Genomic DNA, 23,924 nt, shown 5'->3' with positions numbered 1-23,924 from the left:
TTGAAGGGTTAATCTGTTGGCCATAGCCATTTGCTTTGACATTACCTGCTTTGTACCAACCCCTCTCTCGTTTCCTCCCCCTCCCTCTGGCTTGTAAATTTATGGCAATTGCAGCTGCTCGACTTGGCAAGCTCCCCTCATTAAGAGACCCCTTTGAGAATGGGTTGTGTTTGAGTATTTCCCTAATGAGGACAGGACGGGGTTAAAAAGTGACCATTTCATGGTTGACTTGAACCTGCCTGCTTCTCTTGATGTGTCCTTGTGAAATGCCTGACGTGAATAAATCCCACTTTGCAAAAAAAAGAAAAGGGGGAAAAGGAAAAGTCACTGGTCCCTTCAGGACAGTTTACACAGCGGGGGAAGGGGCTGGAGGGAGAGGCCAAGGAGGAAAGTTTACCTGAGGCAGGAGGCATGCAGGCGCTGGCCTGGTGGAAGAGTCTCGATTTTGCCTGTTTTGGTTCATCAGGTCAAAGTCTGCAGAACTTGAGGCAGGGCAGGGTAAGCGTTGGGCGCGTTTAAGCAAAGGAGTGCCCCTTATACAGCTGCAATGTTCTGGTGCAATAAGTTGGCAAATAAATTCCCCAGTTGGCAACCTAAGAAGGCTGTCCTTCTGCAACCTCTCCTTTATGTTGTCAACCCGCGAGGGGGGTTCCTTCGAGTCTGTTGCAGGAAAACAGCGAGGAGCCCTGCAGCACCTTAAATGAAAAAAAAATATATAATCTTATGGCACACAAGCTTTCATGGACTAGACTACACCATGCATGGAGCAGCTGTCCTCAGGAGTTTATATATACAGTACAGGGATACAGAATGAAAAGGGAGACGGGAGACGCTCCCAAAAGTATTTCCCCGGATCTTCGCACCGTGTGAGAACCTGGTCGGCCTGCGTTGTTTTAATTCGCTTGCATTCCTTGAAGCGAAAAAAAGCTGCAACCCGCGGGCGCGCGAACTCTTTTCAGTTCCCTGGCACGAGCTGGCTGGCGAGATTGAAAGCAGACTAGTGTGTTGCTACCGCGGGCTTTTTTCCTTTCCTCCCCCCTCAGGAGGAACCCGCCACCCATTCCCTCCCTGCGCTGAGCTGGGGGGGGGGAGCCCGCCGGAGAGGGACGGGAAAGCAGCCTATCCGAGCAGCGCACACGCGTGTGAGCGCGGCGGCTCCTCTGCCGCCGGGCGGGGGATAGGGGCCACGTGGAAGGGGCTCCCCGGGAGGAGGGCGTCTCCTCTCCTCCCCCCTCCCAACTCCGTTCCGTCACAGGGTCTCTGCAAGAGCACGCCCAGCCCCATATTGCAACGGGGAGAGAGCGAGAGAGACCCCCCTCCCCACTTTGCCCCCCCCCCAGCACTAGCTACACAATGCAGTGACCTTGGCTCCACATGCAAGGCGACAGGGTAGCGAGGTTTGCAGACGCTGCCCGTGCTGGGAATGCCTCTGCAAAGAAAGACCCCCCCGGCGCACATTTCCTTCCCCCCCCTCTCCATTCTTGTTTGGCTAATTAGTGGCGAGCTGGCAAAGTTTCCGGCTTTGTAGCCCCCCGCACGCCTCCCCCGCAACTGCTAGATCGAATGTCCACAGAGCGGCGGACTATTTTGTTTAAGGGGGGGGGGTTGCTTTCCCTTGCACTTTCCCCTTTTTTTTGTTCCCTCCTCCTCCTCCTCCTCCCCACTTTTTTTCTGTGCGGGAATTTTCCAGCGGGAGCTTTTCAGGAGCGAAGTTGGGCTGTTTCGTTCTTTTGGCGCTCTCGGGGAACTTGCGCTTTGCAAATTATCTCTCTCTTCCCAGCCGCCGTCCAACCCCCCCCCCCACCTCTCCCCAGTGTGCGTCCTCCTCTCCCAAACCCAGACGCACCCCCCTCCTCTCTCCTTTCCCCCAGCACAGAGTTCTCCCTAACGGTTAACCATGGGGGGGGGAGGGGAGGGCGAGAGCGGGAGAAAGTGCAAAAGCATGTTTGCGAAATGGGCAGCAGCCGAGCTCTCGTACAGTGCGAGATGATGATTAATAAAGAGGAAAAAGGCATGGCGAGGGGAGGGGGCTCAGAAAGGAATGTGTGTGCAGCGGCAGCAGCAGCTGGGGGAGGAGGAGGAGGAGGGCGAGCGTCGATGGTGTAATGAAATAATAAACCGTAATCCTGAAGTCTTAAAAGGGGGGGGGAGCAGACCTTGAGCGTGGGGGGGGGGAACGGGACGGACCCGAAGAAGTGCGCTCGGTGCAATGCAACCCCCCCCCCAAAACACGCACATGGACACCCCCCTCCCTCCCCTTCTTGAACGTACAGGTCTTGCAGAAAGGAGATCATAAAGGAGGGAGGGGGAAGGAGGGAGGAGGAGGAGGACGGGAAGAAGAAGAGGGGGGGGAAGAAAGAAAGAGATTGATCGTTTTGAATTTTCAAGAGATCATTTTTATTACAGTGGGCGTTTGGAAAGCAGGCTCTGAACATTATCCACAGAGAAAGGGGGTGGAGGGGAGGGAGGGGAGAGAGAGAGAGAGGCACAGGCTGCTGCTGCTGCTGCTAGAGAAGCCCGGCGGTTGCGCGCTGCTGCTGCTGCTGCTGAAGTGTTTTGCAGCCTTGGGGGGACGCGCGCGCGCACACTCCCGGGCTGGCGCTCGAGCGCACAGGGCTCTCTCTTCCTTTGCAAACTTTCGCCTTGCCATTACCGCGCGCGCCAGGATTTCTTTCCTGCTCCGCTCCGCCGCCGCAGCAACCTTGAACTTTGGCAACGGGGTTTGACAGTACCGTGGTGTATCAACCGCGACAGCTTCTCCAAGAGCGATTGCAGATCCGGGAAAGAAAGAAGTGGGGGGTGGTAGTATTAGTAAGTGGTGGTGTTGGTGCAAAAGGCAGCGTGAGCGAGGGAAGGGAAAAGTCTCGCCAACCCCCCCCTCCTCCTTAACTCCTGCTGCATTCCAGCCAGCCAGCCCCCCCCACCATCCGGTTTCTCCCCCCCCCCGAAGCCCCAATCCACCAGCAGCCACTGCAGCAGCAGCACCAAGACGGAGTCTCCGAGAACAAGAGGGTTAAAAAGTGTAGATTGGATTTCACCCCGGGAAATCCAGCGCTCGGAGTGAACTTGAATCACTTTGGCTATTTAAGGAGGACTGGGGTTTGTCGGGAACTCGCGGCGCTCCGCGGTCGCTCCTTCTGATTCCGATTTCGCCCGATGACTGTAACATGAACAGATGAGACCCTTGCGCTTTTGATACTTTTTCTCTCCGCAGAAGTGCATTCTCAGAGCGAAGTCATGATGTATTCTCCCATCTGTCTCACTCAGGTAGATATTTGTCGTCTTTTCTTACCAATCCAAAAACAAAACAAAAACACCACGAAACTTGCGCTCGGCAAGCGGGTGGGTTTGTAAGAGTTGCAAACTGTTCGAGCCGCTCGGACTTTATTGGGGGGGGGGGGACCTCAACTGTATTGCATGTGTTTTGTTAAGTTGTGTAAATCTTAACTCTTCGAGGTGTGTGCGGGAAGGACGCGGGGCGGAAGAAGGAATGCAACATTTTATTTTATTTAAATGCCGGTGATGTTGCTAAATATTGTTAAATTGTTTCTGGAGGAAATAAATCCCAGTGGTTATATATTAGAAATGTCTATAATGGAAATGTAGGTATGAATCGTATTGATCTAGACCAGAAAATACTATTGCTGCCACCATCGTTTCAGCTCTTCTGTTTAGGTATCTGAGTGACAAAGGGAGAAAGTGTTCCATTATTTTTAATTAAGCATTGACAGTGGAAACATAATATGATCCCATGCTGAATTTTATCATATATTGTATAGCCTTTCCAGTAATGTGAGGTTTGTTTGAAAAGAAAAGAAAAGAAAAAGTCTCTGAGCAGTAGAAGTTCTCATTTGGCTATCCAGTACATTTTTCCTGCTTCACTTCGGTTTTTGTAACTTTATAAAGTCGACATCCAAGGTCAAAAACAAAATTAAACTTTTGCTGTCACTTTTGGCCTGCAGGCTTGCGTATTCTTTTGGACGTTAGAAAGAGTTATTTTATGTACTGCATATAAATTCTACTACTTGGTAGAACATTTGGACAAATAATGTTACAAAAAGATTTAACTGCAAATAGCTTTGATGCAAAGAAGGTATTTATAGTTTTAACATATGGTGAGTCTTTTGTGATGATTGGCAGGATAAAAGCTTTAGAATAAATAAATAAAAGAAACGGATTGCAGATTCTGATCCAATATAAATTGCAGCATAGTGCCATGTGAGATTTTAAGGGTCTATAGCGTGTAACGTTAGTAACATTTATCGTTAAGTGGTCAGAGTATATTTCAGGTAAAATGTGAATCTCTAGGTCAGTTCTGAACAGTTCTAGTTAAAATCTTTGCAGGGTGCAATTTTAATGGTTTAATCTGCAATTATATGACTAATAGGTGTGGAAAGAAAGAAGGCTCTGAGTTGTTTAATATTTCTGTGGCATACATTGCGATATAGTTAAATAATTAAGATTTCATTTGACAATTAGAAGCCATTGTGGTTCCAAAGGACTGAGGCATTCACAGTATTGTGAATGAAGATTTAAACAATGATAAGGCTTATTCAGTGATTGGATACAGTCATGTAGCTTTTTGGCTGACACGTTTTTTATTGTTTATATTTTGTTTGGCATCAAAGTGTGATTAACTTGGGGATCTTTTCAGCAAGTGAACGTAAACTTCATTGGTGCAAAACAGGTGGGAAAAGGTGTTGCAAGATATTTGAAACATGTCAAAAAAAGAAGTCAATATCCCAGCATATAGGTATATTGTAATAGATTTAGACTCACAGCATTACCATATTCTTCTCATTCACTAGGTACCGTACTCTGCTGCGTGCAAAATTTGATACTTCCACCTCCATATTGGGAACATTTGCATAGAAATAAGTTTGGCTAGTTTAAGTGGAATTTGCTTACAGATACATGAACGCTGCCTTGATTTCATTATCTGCTACTCTGTGCTGATACAAGATATGTATCATAATTTACCTTCAAAGTTGAAACTTTAAAAGGCACCTCCAGTTGTTATGTATATGTTATGGTCTGTTGTTATTTCCTCCCTATTTGCCTCCTTTCCTGTGTGTTTTTTTTAAATACAATATTTTCACAGATGCTTTCGAGTGAGTTCTATCAGTTGTTTGCCATATGCATGGTTAAATATCACTTTTGGTTTATGCAAGATAAGTAGTTTGTTCAGGCTCAGTTTGTATACAACCCACTGCTCCAAACAGTTTCATGAAAAACCTAGCGATACATCATTTTAATACTTCTAGAGTGGTTTAAAGACATACCTCCAAGTTTTGAAATGAAGTTTTGTACGTCCAGCGTTTTTCTAAGTCCTGTTTGCTCTGTCAATTTGCAAGTCACTAATTTCTCAATACTGAATGGCATATTGCTGTGCTGTATATACATTTGTGGGAGGAAATAAAATCTAGCAAAATTAAACCCCAAAGCTGCCGTTCTCCTCACACTTGCACAGCAATTGATGTTTGTTGTGGTTGTAGCCCTGACAGTGCTTTATAAAATATGTGTGCACAGAAATCTTAGGAGACATTGGAGTAAAAAGAATTCAGTACGCCTGACTTTTTCCTCTTTTTCTTTGAAGTGGAAATGTTACTGTATTTTAAAAATGTGATCCAAAGCACACTAACTTGGGATCACACTCAGCTACACTCAGTAAGACAGAACAGTAAGTGAGATGTCAGCTGGAATTTCGTACCTATGAGATCTATATTTGTTATGCAGAATGGAGGATTAGTAATAGAATACTTCCCTCCTCAGTTTTGTACAATTAATAAAAGCTTTTCTTTGCTGAGGTCTGTGGCATAGATGTTAGATCCTTTTTAACGCTCAGATTCTAAGAAACTTTTTAATTGTTTGGCTGCAGAAGTAGTCCAGCAAACCTAAAGGTTTCGCTATAATTTATTTCTCTCCTACATTGCTTTTGATTCAGTTTAGAACAGAAAAAGTCAATTAAAGCAGCTTGCATACCTTTAAACATATTGTTATGGAGTCATCTTTGTGTGTGTATGTGTGTGTGGGGGGGATAGTCTCCTACATCTACTAGAAAATGAATCGAAGGGAAAGACAGAAGGTGTTATGTGAAAATACTTTTCCACGTTCCTATTCCGGAGAGAGAACTTGACTATTTTATACTACAGTTACAGAATAGATATAAACTGTTTTAAATAAACAATTTTTGTACCAATTGTCCATGCATGCAAATTGTCATACAATGCGTACAATGTACAAATTGCCAATGCACGTTACAACATTTGAAAAGCTTTTTCTAACTGTAGCTTGGTTGCAAAATGCAATTATGATTGCTGATTATTCATGTTAATTCTTGCCACATACAATTGCAACATGCAGTGTTTTGTCTGTCAGTACTCTCGGCAAAATACCATCTTTCATAAATGACCCTTTAAACAGTTTTGAGGAGAATGTCTGTATGTCAGGTCTCAGCTAGAATAAACTTTGAGTTGTTTATTTTCAAGCATTATTTTTTAAAAAATATCCCAGGTGTATATTGAAGATTTTAGAGTTATTCTATGCTACAGCAAAATGGCAGGGTTTGTTATTAGGGTTTAATTTTTATTTTATTAAAAAAAATATATGTTCCATGTTTAAATAACATCTGTTCTTATTTCCACTTTCATGGCAGTAGATTTGTTTCCTCATAGCTTTGCATCCATTATGCTCCTGATTTTAGCAGGTCCTTAAATAGCTGAAATATGCAAAATTTAGGTGTATTATCTGGACTGAATTAGTAAGTTCCATTGAATTTGATGGGGTTTACTTAAACATGCTCAGAAATGGTGCTTTATGGCAGTATTTGGTGCATGCCTAAAAGTAATGCTGAAGTCCGAGGCTTCACAATTTTCTTGGTAAAATCCACAATACTGTACTTGGACTATATCACTGACAGAATAGGGTACTTCCTTGGCATCAGTGTTACGCTGTCTTAAATCTATTTTGCACAGTAATTTTAAAACTACCAGATACCACCACTTCACTCATTTCTTGCAAATTGGCCTGTTTTGCCACTTTCCTTCCATATACATTATTAAAGTCCAGAGTTCTGGAATAGCTGTTTTGCATGGTCAATTCTTTTCTGAAGGAAAGAAATAAACTGTAGTAGTTAACAAAAAAAAAAAATAGCATTGAGATAAGGAAGTCTTATCATGGGCTGTGGTTGCTCTGAACTGTGCTGCCTTCCCACACAAAGAGCAGATTGTGGTTTAACTCTTTCCATGGTGTAGCCCTCAAAGTGACAGAAATCTTCAAAACTCTACTGATCACTTTACTTAATGATTCTTTTGTCACTTTGCTTCACTTTATATTGCAATGATTTTGAGTACTATCCATTCTATTTTAATTCATTTCCCTCTCTATAGAAAGGGAAGGTTTATGTTTAAAAAACCAAACGTACAGTAATTCTGAAGACCTCTATTTTCTTTACTTCTAAAAATGCAAGGCTTAGTATACAGAACATTAGGTAACAAAAATACAAGCATAGCTTTATTTGTTCAGTACTAACTCCTTGGGTTGAAAACCAGCAGCTTGCACAATCTATGCAGTAATTATAAAAGCAATAAAATGTACTCAATCTTTTAATCTAATGTGCACCTCTATCCTAAATATATACTGTATATAAAATAGTTCATTTAAATCAGTTTGACCTGCTTTCAAATTTAACACGTGTTACTATCAGTGTGTTTTAACATTTTGCCCTCCTGAAAAATACAGTTTGAATTTCTAAGGGAACAATTGTAGCATCAGCATTATATTCCTTGTAACATGACTTCGACGTTTAGTTTGAAAGTACATGGAGTGATTTTTTTAAAAATTAAAAAAAAACCAGTTTAAAACAGTCTAAGAAGAAAAAATTAACTTTAGAACCACTCAGAAATGCATATACCAAAGGTTGGGAAGCAACAATAGTGCTCTTTTTTTGGCACAGTTTTCTTTCAAAACCATACATTAACTTGCCATGTGTGTTTAGGCTGTTTTGGTTACAAAATAATTACATTTGTGACAGAAAGAAATGTCTGTAAGATGAAACCTTGAGCATCTTCCACTTCATAAAGTAACGTAATTGCCAAAAGTAATGAATATAATCTAAATTGCAATAAATATCAAAATTAGGAAAATAATATATGAATCTTCAGGAATAGCCTGATGATAGGAAGAGCCCTCTAGAACTATAAATAAATAACACGTATTTTAGAAAAGCAGGATTTACCCAACGATGCAGTGTTAATGTCACTCTGCCACAGACAGCTGAAGCACAAAGAATGCAAAGTTTGTGCCAAGTTGTCCATTTTCATTGTATGCCTGAGATAGATTTTTTTGGGGGGGGGGCAAATAGTTGCCACATACTCGTGACCAGATAACAAATTAACTAACACTGTAAGGCATTGAACCCCCCCAGAGTAGAGTGGAGCAAAATTGCTGGGACAGCAATAATGATGTGATTTTAATTCTTGAGTGCGTAAAGTTTTGTTTCACAAAGTTATGAAAGGAAAGGTAGAATTGTGTGGTGCATAAAACTTAGGTGGTTTGGCTCTTGTTGTGCATGATGTTCCTTTTTGCCTCCTTTCCTTAACTTCCCCATGCTTTCCGAAGGCATCATCAGCGCTGGAATGACCCTGTTTCAGCGCTGGAATGTTGGGCGATTGATAAGAGAAATGGATCAAATTTTATGAGCGCATGCTCTTTGCTGAGCTATCAGTCTCTCGCTGACAGCGTGCTCCAAAAGTGGGAATTGTATAGCACTGCACTTATCACGCATATGCTTTGTGTTTCTGTGCCACGGGGAAGAGAAATGTGTGGTGCAATTCACACCTACCTTCTTAAGGGTTCTGCTGGGATGTCTTAGCAAAAATGGTACTGTAGCTTGTCGCACATCTGAACTGCAAATGTTAGAAGCCACTTATTGCTCTATTTTATTTTAAGAAGCAGTTATATTTGAGTTGTCATTTGGGGGCCAAAGACGAAGGGCTGTGTGTGTGTGTGGGGGGGGAATCTGATGCAAACCAAAACTCCATGTGAATTCCAGAAATTAAATGTGGAAGTATTTTTAGAGCAGTTATTTATAATTTTTTTGGAAGTTGAAACTGTGGTTAAATAAAACGAAAAGCGCCTAGTGATCATGATATTAAAGCCTTTTTTATATATTCATTTTTTACTTTAGAAATGGAGGGGGGCTCTTGCTCTTGCTTTCACCGTGCAAACAGAACTGATCTTTCAGTTTTTTCTCTGTCCCCCCTACCCCACCCTGTTTCTTCTCCTAACAGGATGAATTTCACCCATTCATTGAGGCACTTCTCCCACATGTCCGTGCAATCGCCTACACTTGGTTCAACCTTCAGGCTCGAAAACGCAAGTACTTTAAGAAACATGAAAAGCGAATGTCAAAGGATGAGGAAAGAGCAGTCAAGGATGAGCTACTTAGTGAAAAGCCTGAAATTAAACAGAAGTGGGCTTCCAGGCTTCTCGCCAAACTGCGCAAAGATATCCGCCAAGAGTACCGGGAGGATTTTGTGCTAACTGTTACCGGGAAGAAGCACCCGTGCTGTGTGTTGTCCAATCCTGACCAGAAGGGTAAGATTAGGAGAATCGACTGCCTGCGACAGGCAGACAAAGTCTGGCGTCTGGATCTAGTCATGGTGATCCTCTTTAAAGGTATCCCTTTGGAAAGTACGGACGGAGAGCGACTCATGAAATCCCCCCATTGCACAAATCCAGCACTTTGTGTTCAGCCACATCACATAACAGTATCAGTCAAGGAGCTTGATTTGTTTCTGGCGTACTACGTGCAGGATCAAGGTAGGTTACTTGCCTTGTATGAATATGTTGAATCCCCTTTAGACCTTTCTCCTTTAAGCCAAAGCATATGCATATATATTTCCCTGCATACATGTACACAGGTGCATGCTAATTTGCATATTTGTACATTTAAGTGACATGTATTTCTGAGAATGCATGCCAAGCTTTTGTTCCAAAAGGGAAGTTCGAAATATTGGGGAAGCTTTCAGCGTGTGTTGCAGAGCAGAAGTTTTAAAATGTTGGTAAATCTATTGATACGAGCAAATGAGCAAAAGCTATATGCACTTACTTAAACAGATTCATATCTGTTTATATCAGATCTTGCCTCCTATCTCTTTCATGGTTTTAGCAAGGAAACGCTCTAACCCCTACAAAAAAGATTCAGTTTTAGAGTATGGCCTATGTAGCATCTGGATATTAATATGCACTAAGCGCTCGTTGTATGAACATCTCGTGTTGTTCAAGGCACAATTGGTGTTCGTAGCTTGATCTTTCTCCAAATATTTCTGCAAATTATAATTTCCATAACATACACAAACTTTAAAAAATGTTGCTTCAATATGGAAATGTGAAGTTACATTAAAATGTAACAAAACACATAAGCAGTCACTATCAGAACTGTTTGTATACTTAGATTATTGCTTTCCATTTTATGTATTTTCGGTAATAAATCCCAGGTAAATGAATGTTTTGTTTTCAAGTCATACAACAAACATGTTTCGAGAAGTGAACTTACATCCCATAATGTTTGGAGTTGGTGGCTTTTTGCATAAATCGGCCTGTGTTGGGAGGTAGTTAAAAGAAAGACAGAAGGTCATATTTTTTGTCCAAGTATAAAAGAAGGATATGTTATGTAACTTAATGATGAAATTAAAAGTAAAATGGGTGGTGGTGGTTTGGCTTGTGATTATGACCTACAATTTAAAATACTTTGAAAGTTGAATATTCTGGTTCAGTTTACATGATTCCATCCTTGTTTGCCATGCTTAGTCCTAACTTCACATGGAATCGTTATATAATAAAATATGACTAAGTATCTGTTGTAGGATTGATGTATACTAATGAAAATACTTTCCTGTTCTCATTTCTAGCAGTAAGAAACATAAACAGAATTAAGGGCCCCAATTCAGAGCAACTTCAATTGATAAAAATATCAACTGGACTTAAATTACTACCGATTTCAATCTCATTGGTTTCAATGTGATTTAAAGACAGTTAGTTTCCTTCCAGTTGCGGCCCAGCTGTTTTGCTGTGATTTTCATCTGAAAATTATGATACATGACTCTTAAGACTGCAATCCTATGCAGGGTTGCGAAAGGGTAAACATCTTTAGGATTGTGCTGCAAATTAATCTTGGAAGAAGGAGGAAATAAGCTTTGGTGTTTGCATATGCATTTTGTTATGTATATGCTAACACAAATGCATTGTGTTAAAATGAATTATTACTATTTTTTGCACCTCAAAGTGTTTTTAAGGAAGGCTATAACCAGGTGATGTGTGCCTCATGCACACCGGAAAGTCAAATGCAGATGAAAACAATGTAGCTATAGCATCTCTTGTACCTGCCTACCTGTTCTTCTTAAGATGCTGTGCTTTGAAGTTGATACATATTCCACTTGAACTGAGAGCAGGGCTGAGATGGAGGACACCGTTTTGCTAGTGATACCTAGTGGATGTTTTCGGTTTTCACTAAATCAGCCTGAATCATACAATCATTCCGAATTTTTCAGCCTTTCTGCAGTTACTGCGAAAAATAACAGTGGATGTAAAGTTGGTACATATTTTTGTACCAAGTCACCTTTGAGAAAATCTTCCATTTATTGCATACTATGCGTCCTCTTTGTTTGCTATCAGGGGTTTTATTTTTTGTGGGAGACGGCGAAAGCTGCTAAACGACTAGCATTTCTATGCTTGAAATAATATGTCCTTGGCTGTTTTCCTTTATATATATATATAAAAAAGGATTCTTTTTTTTTTCCTTTTTAAAATGGTTCTCAGAATAGTCTGCGCTCTCAATCTCATTTTTGTGTTTTGGCAGGCAAGGCACCAAGGGTTGCTAGGCTTGCAAAAGGTATAAGCACAATGTCAGTCAGAGTAATGATCTCTTTTATAGCGGATTGGTCTTCTATTTTGGTATATGAAAAATCTATTTGGTAATGCCTCATCAATAAGGCGTAGTAATCTAATCAGATGTAGGACAAGGTGGGGGATTTTTAAAAAAGGACAAAGTTCTTAAATGAATGAAAGGATAAAATAAGGCACATGTTTAAACGTTGGCGAAAAGCATGTGGAAGAACAGTTTGAGTGCCAGTAATGGTTGCCAGTGGCACCAGGATTGGCATCGGACCCTCTTTGTTTAGCCTAGAATGCCTGTGATTTGTTGGTTGGCATCCGCATTGCAGAGCAGAGAGCAATGTTACAATATATTGAGAATTTCCTGATCTAGAAATGTCAGTCCTTTTTTTGTGCTTTGACAAAGAGGATTTCTTCTACTTGCTTCCCAGATCTGTACTGGAAGAAGAAATATACACCAGTCTATCAAGTTTTTGTTGACAAGCTTTATCTGACTCTCCTTCCCAGCCATTCCCCTCAAAACTCTCCCTGTCTCTCCTTCACTTCCTTTTTCGTGTTTTTTTTTTGCTACGGGTCTACTCTTAGAATTTGCAGGACACAAGCGAAATTAAACGTTACTTGATACACTTGCTTGCGTTCGTACCACTTTTATGGGGAAACAAATTAGAATAAAATGATTTCCTAGTCCACAGGTGTTCAAAACACGCAGCACAGAATAAATACTTTTTTTAAAAGGAAAGAAAGAAAGGTTTTCCTCCTTGTTCCAGTGTTTCTTGGATTCATCTTAATGTTAAATGTTGTGAAAGCTATACATCGCTTGAAGGAAACAGGTTTCATGGGCTTGTTTCTGATGTTTGGTTCAAGCTGTGTTTCAGTCCATAAAATCATTTGGTAGTATTTGATTCAATCAGTGCAGCTCTTGTGCTGTGTTCTGTTTCTACAAGAACCGCCATTTTGTTTGTCAAGTGTCGGCAGAGTGGGGGAGGATAAAGCAGACAATGTGCTTGATGCCAATAATGGTTGCCAGTGGCACCGAGGTTGGCATCAAACCCTCTTTGTCTAGTTGCTGAATGCCTTTGATTCGTTGGTTGGCATCTGCATTGCAGTGGGCACATTGGAAAGTTTTTTTGACAATCGCTGAATGAAAGCTGTTGTATTTGTTTGCCGCAGTAGAACTTCAGATAATAGAAATCCTCCGTCTAATAGATAACTTTTTTCCAGTTCTGTAGTAGCAGATTGTTAAAGTTCCAATTCTTTCTCCCCTGAAGCACACTTTTTTGTTTGTATTTCTCTTCTACAGAATTTAATTCTTCCGTTGTCTGCTATACTTTTGACGCTCAAAAGACATTGTATGGCATTATTATACATACTGTAAGCTGTATTGTACAGCTCAAAATTATGGATGTGTTCAGTTTATCTTTTGTTGGTCTGTGACCGAAGTAAAGTTTGATACTGCTACTGATCACTAAAAAGGCAATAACAACAATGACATCATCTATCTATCTATCTATCATCTATCATCTATCAATCTAAGCTTGTGTAGGTCTTGGTATGTGTCACATAATTGCCACATGTTTTTCATTCTGGTTATATTACACTGTTCCTATTTTCATACATTGTTTAAAAGTAAGATATTAAGAGAGTTGTGAAAAAGCTTTCATTTCCAAACCAAGAGTTCAGCAGAAACTCACCAGACTTTCCAGCAAATAGATGCACTTCTGCCAAGTGTGCTTACTTCTGATGCACTTGAATGTCCAGATTTTAAAACATCTAAATACCTTTCTGTTTAGCTGCATGGGTTGGCTACCGGAGACCAGTGAAAAGGCCAAGTCATTTCTGTTGATGTTTCCTAGATGGTTAGCATTAATACTGTTTTCTGACTAACCACCATTATCTTGTTAATTAGTAAGATGGATTAGCAGTTCTACCCAAAGGGCTGCACTAAAGGAAGTCTGGCTTGCGTGAGCCCCTGAATCGCCAGACTGTGTCCTGTCTGGTATTAAAAAAGGGAGGGGAAGAGGGTGATTGCTGGAGGGGTGGTGGTGGTGGACGAGGAACTGCTCTGTCCCTAGAAGAAGAAAAAAGCAAGGACTGCACATGAGAAAAACTTGATTATCACAACTCGCTAAGAAATGCATAGATAGCAACTCTTCTGTGTTGGCAAGCCACATAACTTCAACATCTTGTAGTTTACGTGATGCTTACTGGTATGTGTATTATTTTGGAGGAGTGGCAGTACCTGACAGCATAAAGGCATTTTTTCCTGACCATTTTACTCAGAGCTGAAGTTTCAGTGGCATTCAAGTTTTGCATTAACTCGCACTTCACTGGTATTCAGCCTTGCTTATTCAGCGGTGCTTATTTGAAACTTAACTAACTCTGAGTTTAATGAGATTTGCTTCCAGGTTCTGTGGCCTAAACCACTGAGCCTCTTGGGCTTGCCGATCAGAAGGTCAGCAGTTCGAATCCCCGCAACAGGGTGAGCTCCCGTCGCTCGGTCCTTGCTCCTGCCAACCTAGCAGTTTGAAAGCACACCAAAAAAGTGCAAGTAGATAAATAGGTACTATTCCGGTGGGAAGGTAAACAGCGTTTCCGTGCGCTGCTCTGGTTTCGGTATTCCGTTGTGCCAGAAGCGGCTAAGTTCTGCTGGCCACATGACCCGTAAAAGTTGTCTGCAGACAAACGCTGGCTCCCTTGGCCTGTAAAGCAAGACAAGTGCCTCAACCCCAGAGTCGTCTGCGACTGGACTTAACTGTCAGGGATCCTTTTTAAGTGACCAGTAGATTGCAGCGAAATTGGCAGCATCTTTGGAAAACCCAGGCAATCCAGTTGTCTGTGTTTTGTTTTGGGCATTTCTTTTCGGGAATCGCATTTTAAAAAATAAATTTGGCTTGACAGTGAGTGTGAAGTAAACAGAACTTTTAAAATCCAATGCAGTCTTCTAAACAGTGGCGGGCAGCCTATGGCCCTCAGAATGTTGCTATAGTGCAGCTCTCGTTTTCCGTGACCATTGTCCATGCTAGCCGGGGCCGATTCCAACCTGGAAGACCATAGGCTTCCTCCCTCCCACTTGTAGACACAGTACTTGAACACAGCTCCGGTATTGTAAAAGGCTTGATTCCAAACTTTACTACAATGCCCAAACATAGATCAGATTACACATTTCAGAAGTTCACAACAGAGTAAGCTGCATGTGTAGATATGGCCTAAGATGTTGGCCCAGCCACTGATATCCCCCTGTGCTCCATATCTGAAGAGCTGGGTGGGCTCAATTGTTCATGCACTTGTTGTCCTGAGCCACAGGACTAGGCAAGCAAGTAAGCATTTCTGCCAGTGGGCTGAGTCTTCTTCTGCTGTCACCATCATCTCAGTGTCCTTGGTGTTGAAGGCAAAGCTGACATGCCTAGATCACCATCTGATCTGGTCTCAGCCACCGCTCCTGAGGATGGGGGAAGTAAAGGTAAAAGGTATAGGACCCCTGGATGGTTCAGTCCAGTCAAAGGCGACTGGGGTTGCGGCGCTCATCTCGCTTTCAGGCCAAGGGAGACGGCGTTTGTCCACAGACAGCTTCCCGGGTCATGTGAGCAGCATGACTAAACTGCTTTTTGTGCAACAGAACACCGTGACGGAACCCAGAGTGCACAGAAACGCCGTTTACTTTCCCACTGGAGCGGTACCTATTTATCTATTTGCACTGGTGTGCTTTCGAACTGCTAGGTTGGCAGGAGCTGGGACAGAGCAACGAGAGCTCATCCTGTCATGGGGATTCGAGCTGCCGACCTTCTGATCTGCAAGCCCAAGAGGCTCATTGGTTTAGACCACAGCGCCACCCGCGTTCCATAGGATGGCAAGTACTTCCCTGATGGGAGGTGGTGCTGGAGTCATGTCTGGTGGCTCTGCTGCCACATTAAGGTCAGCTGATGACAGGACTATCTCCAGACAACCCACTTGGCCCTTCTCCAGCACCCAAATCATTGCCTTCTAGACACCCGGCCCCCTCACCATAATCTAACTTCATACTTTCTTCCTAATCCTCTTCCTACTCTGACCAGCTCTGCCATGAAGCTTTCACAGGGCTCTTTACAATAGGTTTCCCATCCCTACTTTAAAATTACACACACCTTTGCATTATAGTATGCCTAAGAAGGATATGTAGTAATAATTCTTTTTAATGCATCGGAAGCCATCTTTTTCAGCTGTGAAAACACTTAAGGTATAAGCTTCTTGCTTTGGATTCGTCTTTTTGTCTTTATTAGCGAATCATTAGTGTTACTCAGGTTTAGTGGTATTAACAGCATAACCTGTTACTGCTTACTAATGCAGCTGTTGTACTATCAGGTCTGCATCTCCACCACTGCAACTTTAAGTAGGCCCATTTAAGACACTAAAAGGATGATACTGAATTAATAATCTCGCCCATGGAAAAATACCAGTGGAGGAATGAATACATTTGAAAGACTGTATGAATTCAGTATCTTTGTTGTATTATGGAACAACAGTTGAGTATTTGTTTTTGGTCTGTTGACTGTAAAGTTGATATTATTTGTACCATTTCTATCCCACTCCTCATCCAAAATAGGCTCCCAGAGTAGCTTATAAATGTCAGTGATAAGGCAGTCCCTGCCCTTAGGTGTAGAATCTAAGATACATGACACGAAAGGAAAAGGTGATGATAGAAAAAAGCAAATCCAGGCACTGTTTCTTATTTTATTTATTTAAAAGCACGCAATGCAACATAAAAACAATAAACAGTATAATTACAACAAAACATAAAACCAGTTAAACAGTAGCACAAAGCCATATCAAAACAGGAATTTAGAGCATTCAAACAAATAAAAACAGGGAACCGTCTTATGAGTCAGGGAAGACCTGGACTAGATGATATTTCTTTACATGATGTGTAATGGAACTGATGATCGCTGATTCATGTATGGCAAAAGGAACATCATTCCAAAATATGGGGAAAAGTGGGAAATGCTCACGTTGGGTCACTGCCCTATGATATTTTGTAGGATGCAGTAGCAGGACCAGAATATTCCCCCAGATGATCTAAGCGGCCTTGCAGGTCAGTACAGGAGCAGGTGCTCTTGCAGAATTCTTGTAGTGACCAGTTTGAATGGAAAGATTTCAAGATTATCTTGCCAGAGTGGTGCATCCTTTGGTTAGCTCCTCCTTGGACTACTGCAATGCGCTCTATGTGGGGCTACCTTTGAAGGTAACTCGGAAACTGCAACTAATCCAGAATGCAGGAGCTAGACTGGTGACTGGGAGTGGCCGCCGGGATCATATAACACCAGTCCTAAAGGATCTTCATTAGCTCCCAATGTTTTGAAAAGCAATTCAAAGTCTCGGTGCTGACCTTTAAAGCCCTAAATGGCCTTGGCCCTGTATACCTGAAGGTGCGTCTCCACCCCCATTGCTCAGCCTGGACACTGAGGTCTTCATCCGAGGGTTTTCTGCTGCTTCCCTCCCTGCGAGAAGCAGTTACAGGGAACCAGGCAGAAGGCCTTCTTGGTAGTGGCGCCCTCCCTGTGAAACTTCCTCCCTTCAAGTGTCAAGGAGATAAAGAACTACACAACTTTTGGAAGACATCTGAAGGCAGTCTTGTATTGGGAAGGTTTTTAACGCTTGATGTTTTACTAGGGTTTTATAGGTATGCTGTAAGTTACCCAGAGTGGCTGGGGAAACCCAGCCAGATGGGTGGGGTATAAATATAATAATAATAATAATAATAATAATAATAATAATAAACCAAAAGTTGAAGGTCATTCACCATGGAGAAACCCTGCAGTTCCATCTTCAGTAGCCTGACTGAGTGAATGCTGATGACAATTGAGAGAGGAGTCTAATGAAGCTGGTCTTTCAGCAACTAAGAAATATGTGTTTTCAAGGAACATATATTGATTTTGCTTCCTGCCCCAGAGGACTCTTAGGGTCAAACTACACATAATGTTAAATGCATCTGCATACAGATATATTTTTTAAAAAATGCAAATTGCATCCACAATGGGGGGGCAGGGGGCTGATAATTAGTAGGATCAGGGAAGGCACAGAGAGGGAACTTGGTGCCAGTGCCAAATTTGCTCTCAATACAAATAAGGGGAGGGTTAAATTTCATGCCTGCTCTGATGCTGTTAATTATCAGCTCCTCCATGCTGATGCAATTTGCATTTAAAAACAAAAAAAACCCTGTATGTTAAATGAAAATATGTCTTTAAAGCATCCAGTTTGGCCCTTAGTTCTTGAGATATCTAACGGTGTCAGTCCAATCAACTCCTTAGACAAGATGCATCTTATTCCCTTTGCATTTGAAATACAATGTGTGCCACACAGTTGCATTCTGGGTATTTGATAATTTTTAGAATGCTGCCTCACCACCCCTACCGCAAATGGGAAGCATGATATGATGGTGAACACACAGATAGGGAGTTGCGGCCCACACTAGATGACTTGTGTCATGCACACATATGCACACATATCTGCAAGCATGCACCATTAGTATTTTATGCATACATCTAAGAAAAACGACAACAAGTTGGTCCCAAATACCAGTAACTGTGACAAGGCATTTCAGGGATGACCTGGCCTTTTCGAGATCTGCATTTGCAGAAAGTTCAAGGCACTCCCTCTACTATGAATATAGGCACACACGTGTGGATTTCTTAATTTGGAGGAGGGACTAGACAATACTGATTGTTGGACAGTAATGCAATACTGCGAATTTTGAAAAATTCACATTTTTTTTATGTTAGCAAGCTTGCATAGTCTGAGTACAATCCTATGCTCATTCCATGTACTTAAAGACAGTGGGGCTAAACAGACATAACTGTAAGTGGGTGAAGGTTTTAAGGCTTCATTAGGCAAGTCAGGCTGTCATCTTTAGTGGCTTGAAAGCTATAATACGAAGAAACAATTTGCATAATTGTGTTTTGAAAGGAAGAAGACTGTTTATACGGAATGGCTTAGATCCAGAGATGTCTTGCATGAGTGGAATAGTACTTCTGCTTGTGCAGGGTGTAGCCCCATTAATTCTTATGATGTTCCAATCCTGCTGCGGACTCCTGGGCCCCTTTCCATGCTTTCCCAGAGGGGTACAGTGGGGTTTAGCAGAAAAGCCCTTTGCAGAGGTTGAATTCTACTTAGTCCTCTCTTGATCCAGCCTGATGCACTTTTTGTGTGTGAGGACAGTAAGGATTTTGATGGGTAGCAGAAACTGCACACGTACGAAGAAGTAAATCTAACTGAATTCAGTGGAGCTTACTTTTGAGAAGGTATGCACTCTTAACACTATAATCCGAAAATATCTATTAGTTAGTAAGCACTACCTGACATAATGGGATTTATTTTAGAGCAGGCTTAGGCAAACTCCGGTCCTCCAGATGTTTGGGACTACAATTCCCATCATCCCTAGCTAATGGGACCAGTGGTCAGGGAATGATGGGAATTGTAGTCCTAAACATCTGGAATGCTGGAGTTTGCTTATGCCTGTTTTAGAGTAAACTTGCATGGGATTGTGGCCATATTTTATCTGATTTCTTACTTTGGGTGTTGGGATTAATGGCAGATCTCCACCTAATTCTGCCAACCCTCCACATGATTTTGTTGCATATTAAGACTTTACACAGAATTGAATTGAAATAATTGCATTTTAATTATTATTTAAGTAAGTGGGAGGGAGGAATGTCGGAGGTATAGCACTGATATCTGACATTTAGTCTGTTCTTTTGAAGTTTAGTAATAAATCTTTTTTTTTTTAATGAAGCATGTGAGGCATTAAATTTAATTGATTCATGCCTGGGAGAAAAACAGTGCAATAAAAGTTACCGAAAGTAATATCAATAATTGAGAGGCATTTCTGCCAACAAATATATTTTAATATATGATAAATTACCAAGCTATATCTATCAGATCGATCTTCTGTTCAAACATAACGGCACGGAAGCCTGTCGTTAACTAGTTCGTAGGTAAAAAGAAGTTTTGCTCTGTTTCATATATGGGTCGAATTCTTGTTAAATGCAATTGGGGAGGGTGGGATCCCTGCTCAGTTCTTTTGAGATTAAAAAGTGTGAAAACCATTCTTAGTCAGGGCAACTTGCATTTCATCATGTTGACATCTGCAGTTTCTGGATGGATTACCTTAGATTTGTTATGCCATGTTAAAAGCCTTGTTTTACGAGGCCAGTCTCAGTTCCTGGCCTCAGTGTCAGGAACCCTGCTATGTGATGCAACATGTCGCGTTAGGTTTAATTGACCAAAGCTGATTTGTTAAAACAATTCATTTGAGCAAGTAACTTATGCCCAGACCAAATTGCTACCTGAATCTTTTGACCTTGACTTGTCTGGGTCACGAAATGGCTACGAACTCCTTGACCTTTCCGTTTGTGTGGAAGTGTCGCTATTTCTTCTGCTTCTTTTATGGTAATAGCTGACAAGAAGACTTCAGCCCTGACTTCACACCCCAGTGGGCTTCAAGGCAGCCTCTGGTATTGCTATGTCTTCTATTTGATGCGGTCTGGCTGCAGCCTTTAAGTTTGCTTTTGTCTGCTGACAATGATGGGGACAAATTGGCAGCCCTTGTTTGTGCAGAAGGGATAGGAAAAGGACATTCTTCCTCCTGGAGGGAAGTGGCCGTCGCTTTGTCCCCCCACTCCCAATTGTGCCACAATCTGGCACAATTTTAAGATGTGCATTTTTGTGTCTGGGAGGGAAGCAGTTAGGTGTTTTGAATTCTCTTTTGTGTACATTATCATAATCATCTGTGTTTATGAAATATGGTCAGAAACGAGTCAAATCTTCAAAAAGATTCCATCTTTTAAAGGCTTCCACTTCCTTTAATACGCAAGTGTTTGCATCACTTCAAGTTTAGTAGGCAAATGAATTTGGGATTAGTGTATAAGGTGATTATCAAATACAGAGCTAGTAATTAGAGCTTCATGGGATGTTGGCTTGGGAAAAAATGACGGAACGCTTTAAAAATGATACCTAAACTTAGCTGTGGCGATACCAGTTAAGGTAGCATCAAATGGGGAGCTTTAGGTCATGAATATTCTTACACAATTTCAAACAAACTTGAATTTTCTTATATTTGATTTCATATTAGTGACCACCATTAATATATTCCAGCCCTTGTTTGAAATCTATAGAAAGGTGTAGGCAGTATTTATTTTCCTGCCTTTGGAAAGACTTCAGCTGTTTACCTGTCCTTTCAGTCATCAAAGTCCTGCTCAAATAGCTGATTTCTGGCACGCTGTGGCAGATGCATGCATTCTCTTCTTTGCCATTCTAAGGAACTCCCAACAAAGACCTTGAGACTCCGTGCAAAGCAGAGAATCCACGTAAGTGGTGCTGCGTCAGGGGTGCATCTTAACCCTCTGGAGCCCATGTGCTAGCAGTGGGTGTGGCCACCACATGCTGTCGCATGGCCAGGACACATGCAGCCTTTGAAACCCACCAGGTGTCATGCACATTGCGTACCTGGCTATCAGCCACTCGCGATCAAGTGAAGATGCCCGGGCGCCAGGATGCCACCTGATGTCTCCACCATCTGGAGATGCCTGGGGGTCCTCAGATCTTGACTGTTTTCACACACCAGCAACACATCTTGTTATATTTTGCCTGTGCAATCAGAATCAATTTCAGGGACCAAAAAGTTGTGTTTGAGCCACCTGGCCCCAAAATTGCAACTAGGCATTCTTGTTTTGGCGACTGTAACCCTCGTTTAAGGAGCCATTTGGCACCTAGCTTATATATCTGAGTTTCTAAAACTGGACACACTGAAGTTCTCTGCCTAGTGTTTACTTTGGGCCCATTGCCTCTGTCAAAATCTGTCTGGCGTTGAGAGTGGGGCAGGAAAAAAATTGATTATGGGTCCCAACAAGGCCCCTGCGCTAGGGGTTAGTCGCCCTTCTGCTACATGTTGAATCTGTTTAACGGGTTGGAGAATCTGTTTATGCTCTTGGCAGAAGGGTTTACATGGAGACTGCATAGTTAAATTATTATTTCCTACATTCAGTCAAACGTGCCTGTCCCTTCTTTTGGCCCATGACAATAAGGATGATCCCGTTGTCGCCACTGCAGTCTAAATGCACAAGCCATTGGCCTTTTCTTTTGCATTGTGTGTTAAGATCCCAAGACCTCCTCCAATAAATAAAGACACAATTGACACGGAATTTAGTTTAAGGTTCTTGGCATAATTTTGGCCACAACTTTATTGATTACAGATCGTGAGTGGTTTGCTTAGGCATTGGTTCCTGACTAGCTGCACCTGACCTCAGCAGGGCAGTACTGACACCTGGACTCTGGCAAATGTCAGTAAGGGAAAACATCCTGGGGGAGCATTGCAGTGGCGTAGCGTGGGGGGTGCAGGAGGGGCCGGCCGTACCGGGCGCAACATCTGGGGGTTAGGGTTAGGGGGCGCAAATCCACGGGTTAGGGGGCGCAAATTACTTGCCTTGCCCCGGGTGCTGACAACCCACGCTACGCCACTGGAGCATTGGACCAGGCTCAGACTCAAGCTCACCCCAAGTGCTCCCAGGGGCTCTGGCGTGGCCCTAACCCCTGGAAGGGGATCGGACAAAAGCAAGGTGAGCTCCTGGATTCCTTTAACGGAGTACCCTAGCATTGGAGGGGCAGGCACAACCTAACCACATCCCCTCCACCACCACTGAACCAATGCCTAACCACCAAACCTTACAAAGTTGTGACAATTTGCTACACGGCAGGCGAAACCCAAGTGGCACCAGCCAATCATCCAATTGGGAAAATTCTTACCGGGCCTCTGCCCCAAAAGCAGATGACCCACAACTACATAGCAAGGTTATAAAGAACCCTAAATATAGGGAGGGTGGATGGGTGATCCGATGCACGAGGCGAAAAAGAGGAAGCTCAACACAACGTGCAGCGGTATATATGGATCCCTCGGTTATTGCATGAAAATGATCCCATTGGTCAGATTTACCCCAGCAACCAAGGGACCACCAATCGGGTTGCTGTGGCTATCCAATCGCTCCCATCCACAACAGCATTGAGGTCAGTCTTGAGGATCTCACTGGAATGCGTGGTCTCTGAGAGGAGGACACGATTTAATGTTGTAGCAGTTTTTAAACAGGACAAGAGAGGGAGAGAAATGGATCTGCAGTCTGAAATGGTTGACACGGTAGCTGGGTATTTGTACCCTTAAGTGCAAAGTGAAGAAACCCAAATTGCCAAGGTGTCTCCCTTATCTGGATTCAGACCCTGGTGTGAGGTTAGTGGGGCACTTTTGCCTTCTCCAACAACTTACAGCCTCATTTTAGAAAGGTCCCTGCATGTTTTGCAATTTGTGCTGGGAAAATCTCCCATGGAAGGGACAACCTGGCAGCGCTCAGCCAGTTGGCACCGTCACTGAGCTACTCTTGCAAAGGAACAATTTCAAACTCACTTTAAGCTCCTGAATTGTTCCTTTGTAGCTGCAGGTGGGCATGGCTTAGGGAACAAACCTTTTGGGTCAACTCACGGCCTGTGCTGGGCTTGGCAGGTGCCTTCTGTGCCAGCTTTTAAATGCCCAATGAAAACTTTTCTGCCAGGTGTACACAGGCAATTAAGAACACGTATTTCCAGTGTTTAATAGGTGTCCATTTCTAACTTTATTATATGATTTTTATTGCACTGGTTTATGTTTCGTTTCCTTAAACCACTTTTATTTTTATTTATTTTTTAAAATGACAGAGTGGCATATAAATACTTCTCATGAATAAATATTTTTATAAACCTCCTGCAGGCTGGAGATTTCCTACCCCTGATTTAAGAGTTCAGATATGTAACTTACACATTGTACTGTTTGTCACTAATCTTGGTTCTCTTTAAGAATTATTTAGTATTACCTCAGTGCTGCCCTTCTATGCAGGCTGTGGCTTCCACTGGGCAGAAGAGGGGCTGTATCCTGAACCACTTGAGCATCTGATTGAGCTCTGTGCTACTAACAGATTATAACTGAGATATATACGTGCTTGACTGCTTGTTTCAGTCTTTTGCTTTATAACAGAAGTACT

General features: G+C 42.3%; 1 protein-coding gene across 16 annotated transcripts in view; it reads left to right on the top strand.

Annotated features, from left to right (window-relative positions):
- The window catches only part of NFIB (nuclear factor I B), a 300,127-nt gene that overhangs the window by 99,291 nt on the left and 176,912 nt on the right, over positions 1-23,924 (top strand). For 12 of the 16 annotated variants that reach the window (XR_014214785.1, XM_082204901.1, XM_082204908.1 and 9 more), the window contains exon 2: positions 9,291-9,822. Coding sequence is in view for 15 of the 16 variants with exons in the window: in XM_082204901.1 (XP_082061027.1) it covers positions 9,291-9,822 (532 nt within the window). In the remaining variant the exon portion in view is untranslated. Of the gene's footprint in view, positions 1-2,497; positions 3,268-8,773; positions 8,881-9,290; positions 9,823-23,924 lie in introns of those variants that run through there. The other 4 variants (XM_082204910.1, XM_082204909.1, XM_082204903.1 and 1 more) reach the window with 4 other exon arrangements.

The sequence above is a fragment of the Podarcis vaucheri genome (assembly GCF_965113315.1).
Source record: "Podarcis vaucheri genome assembly, chromosome: 17".
Taxonomy (NCBI): Eukaryota; Metazoa; Chordata; class Lepidosauria; order Squamata; family Lacertidae; genus Podarcis; species Podarcis vaucheri.
This window is presented reverse-complemented; position numbering and strand designations above follow the sequence as displayed.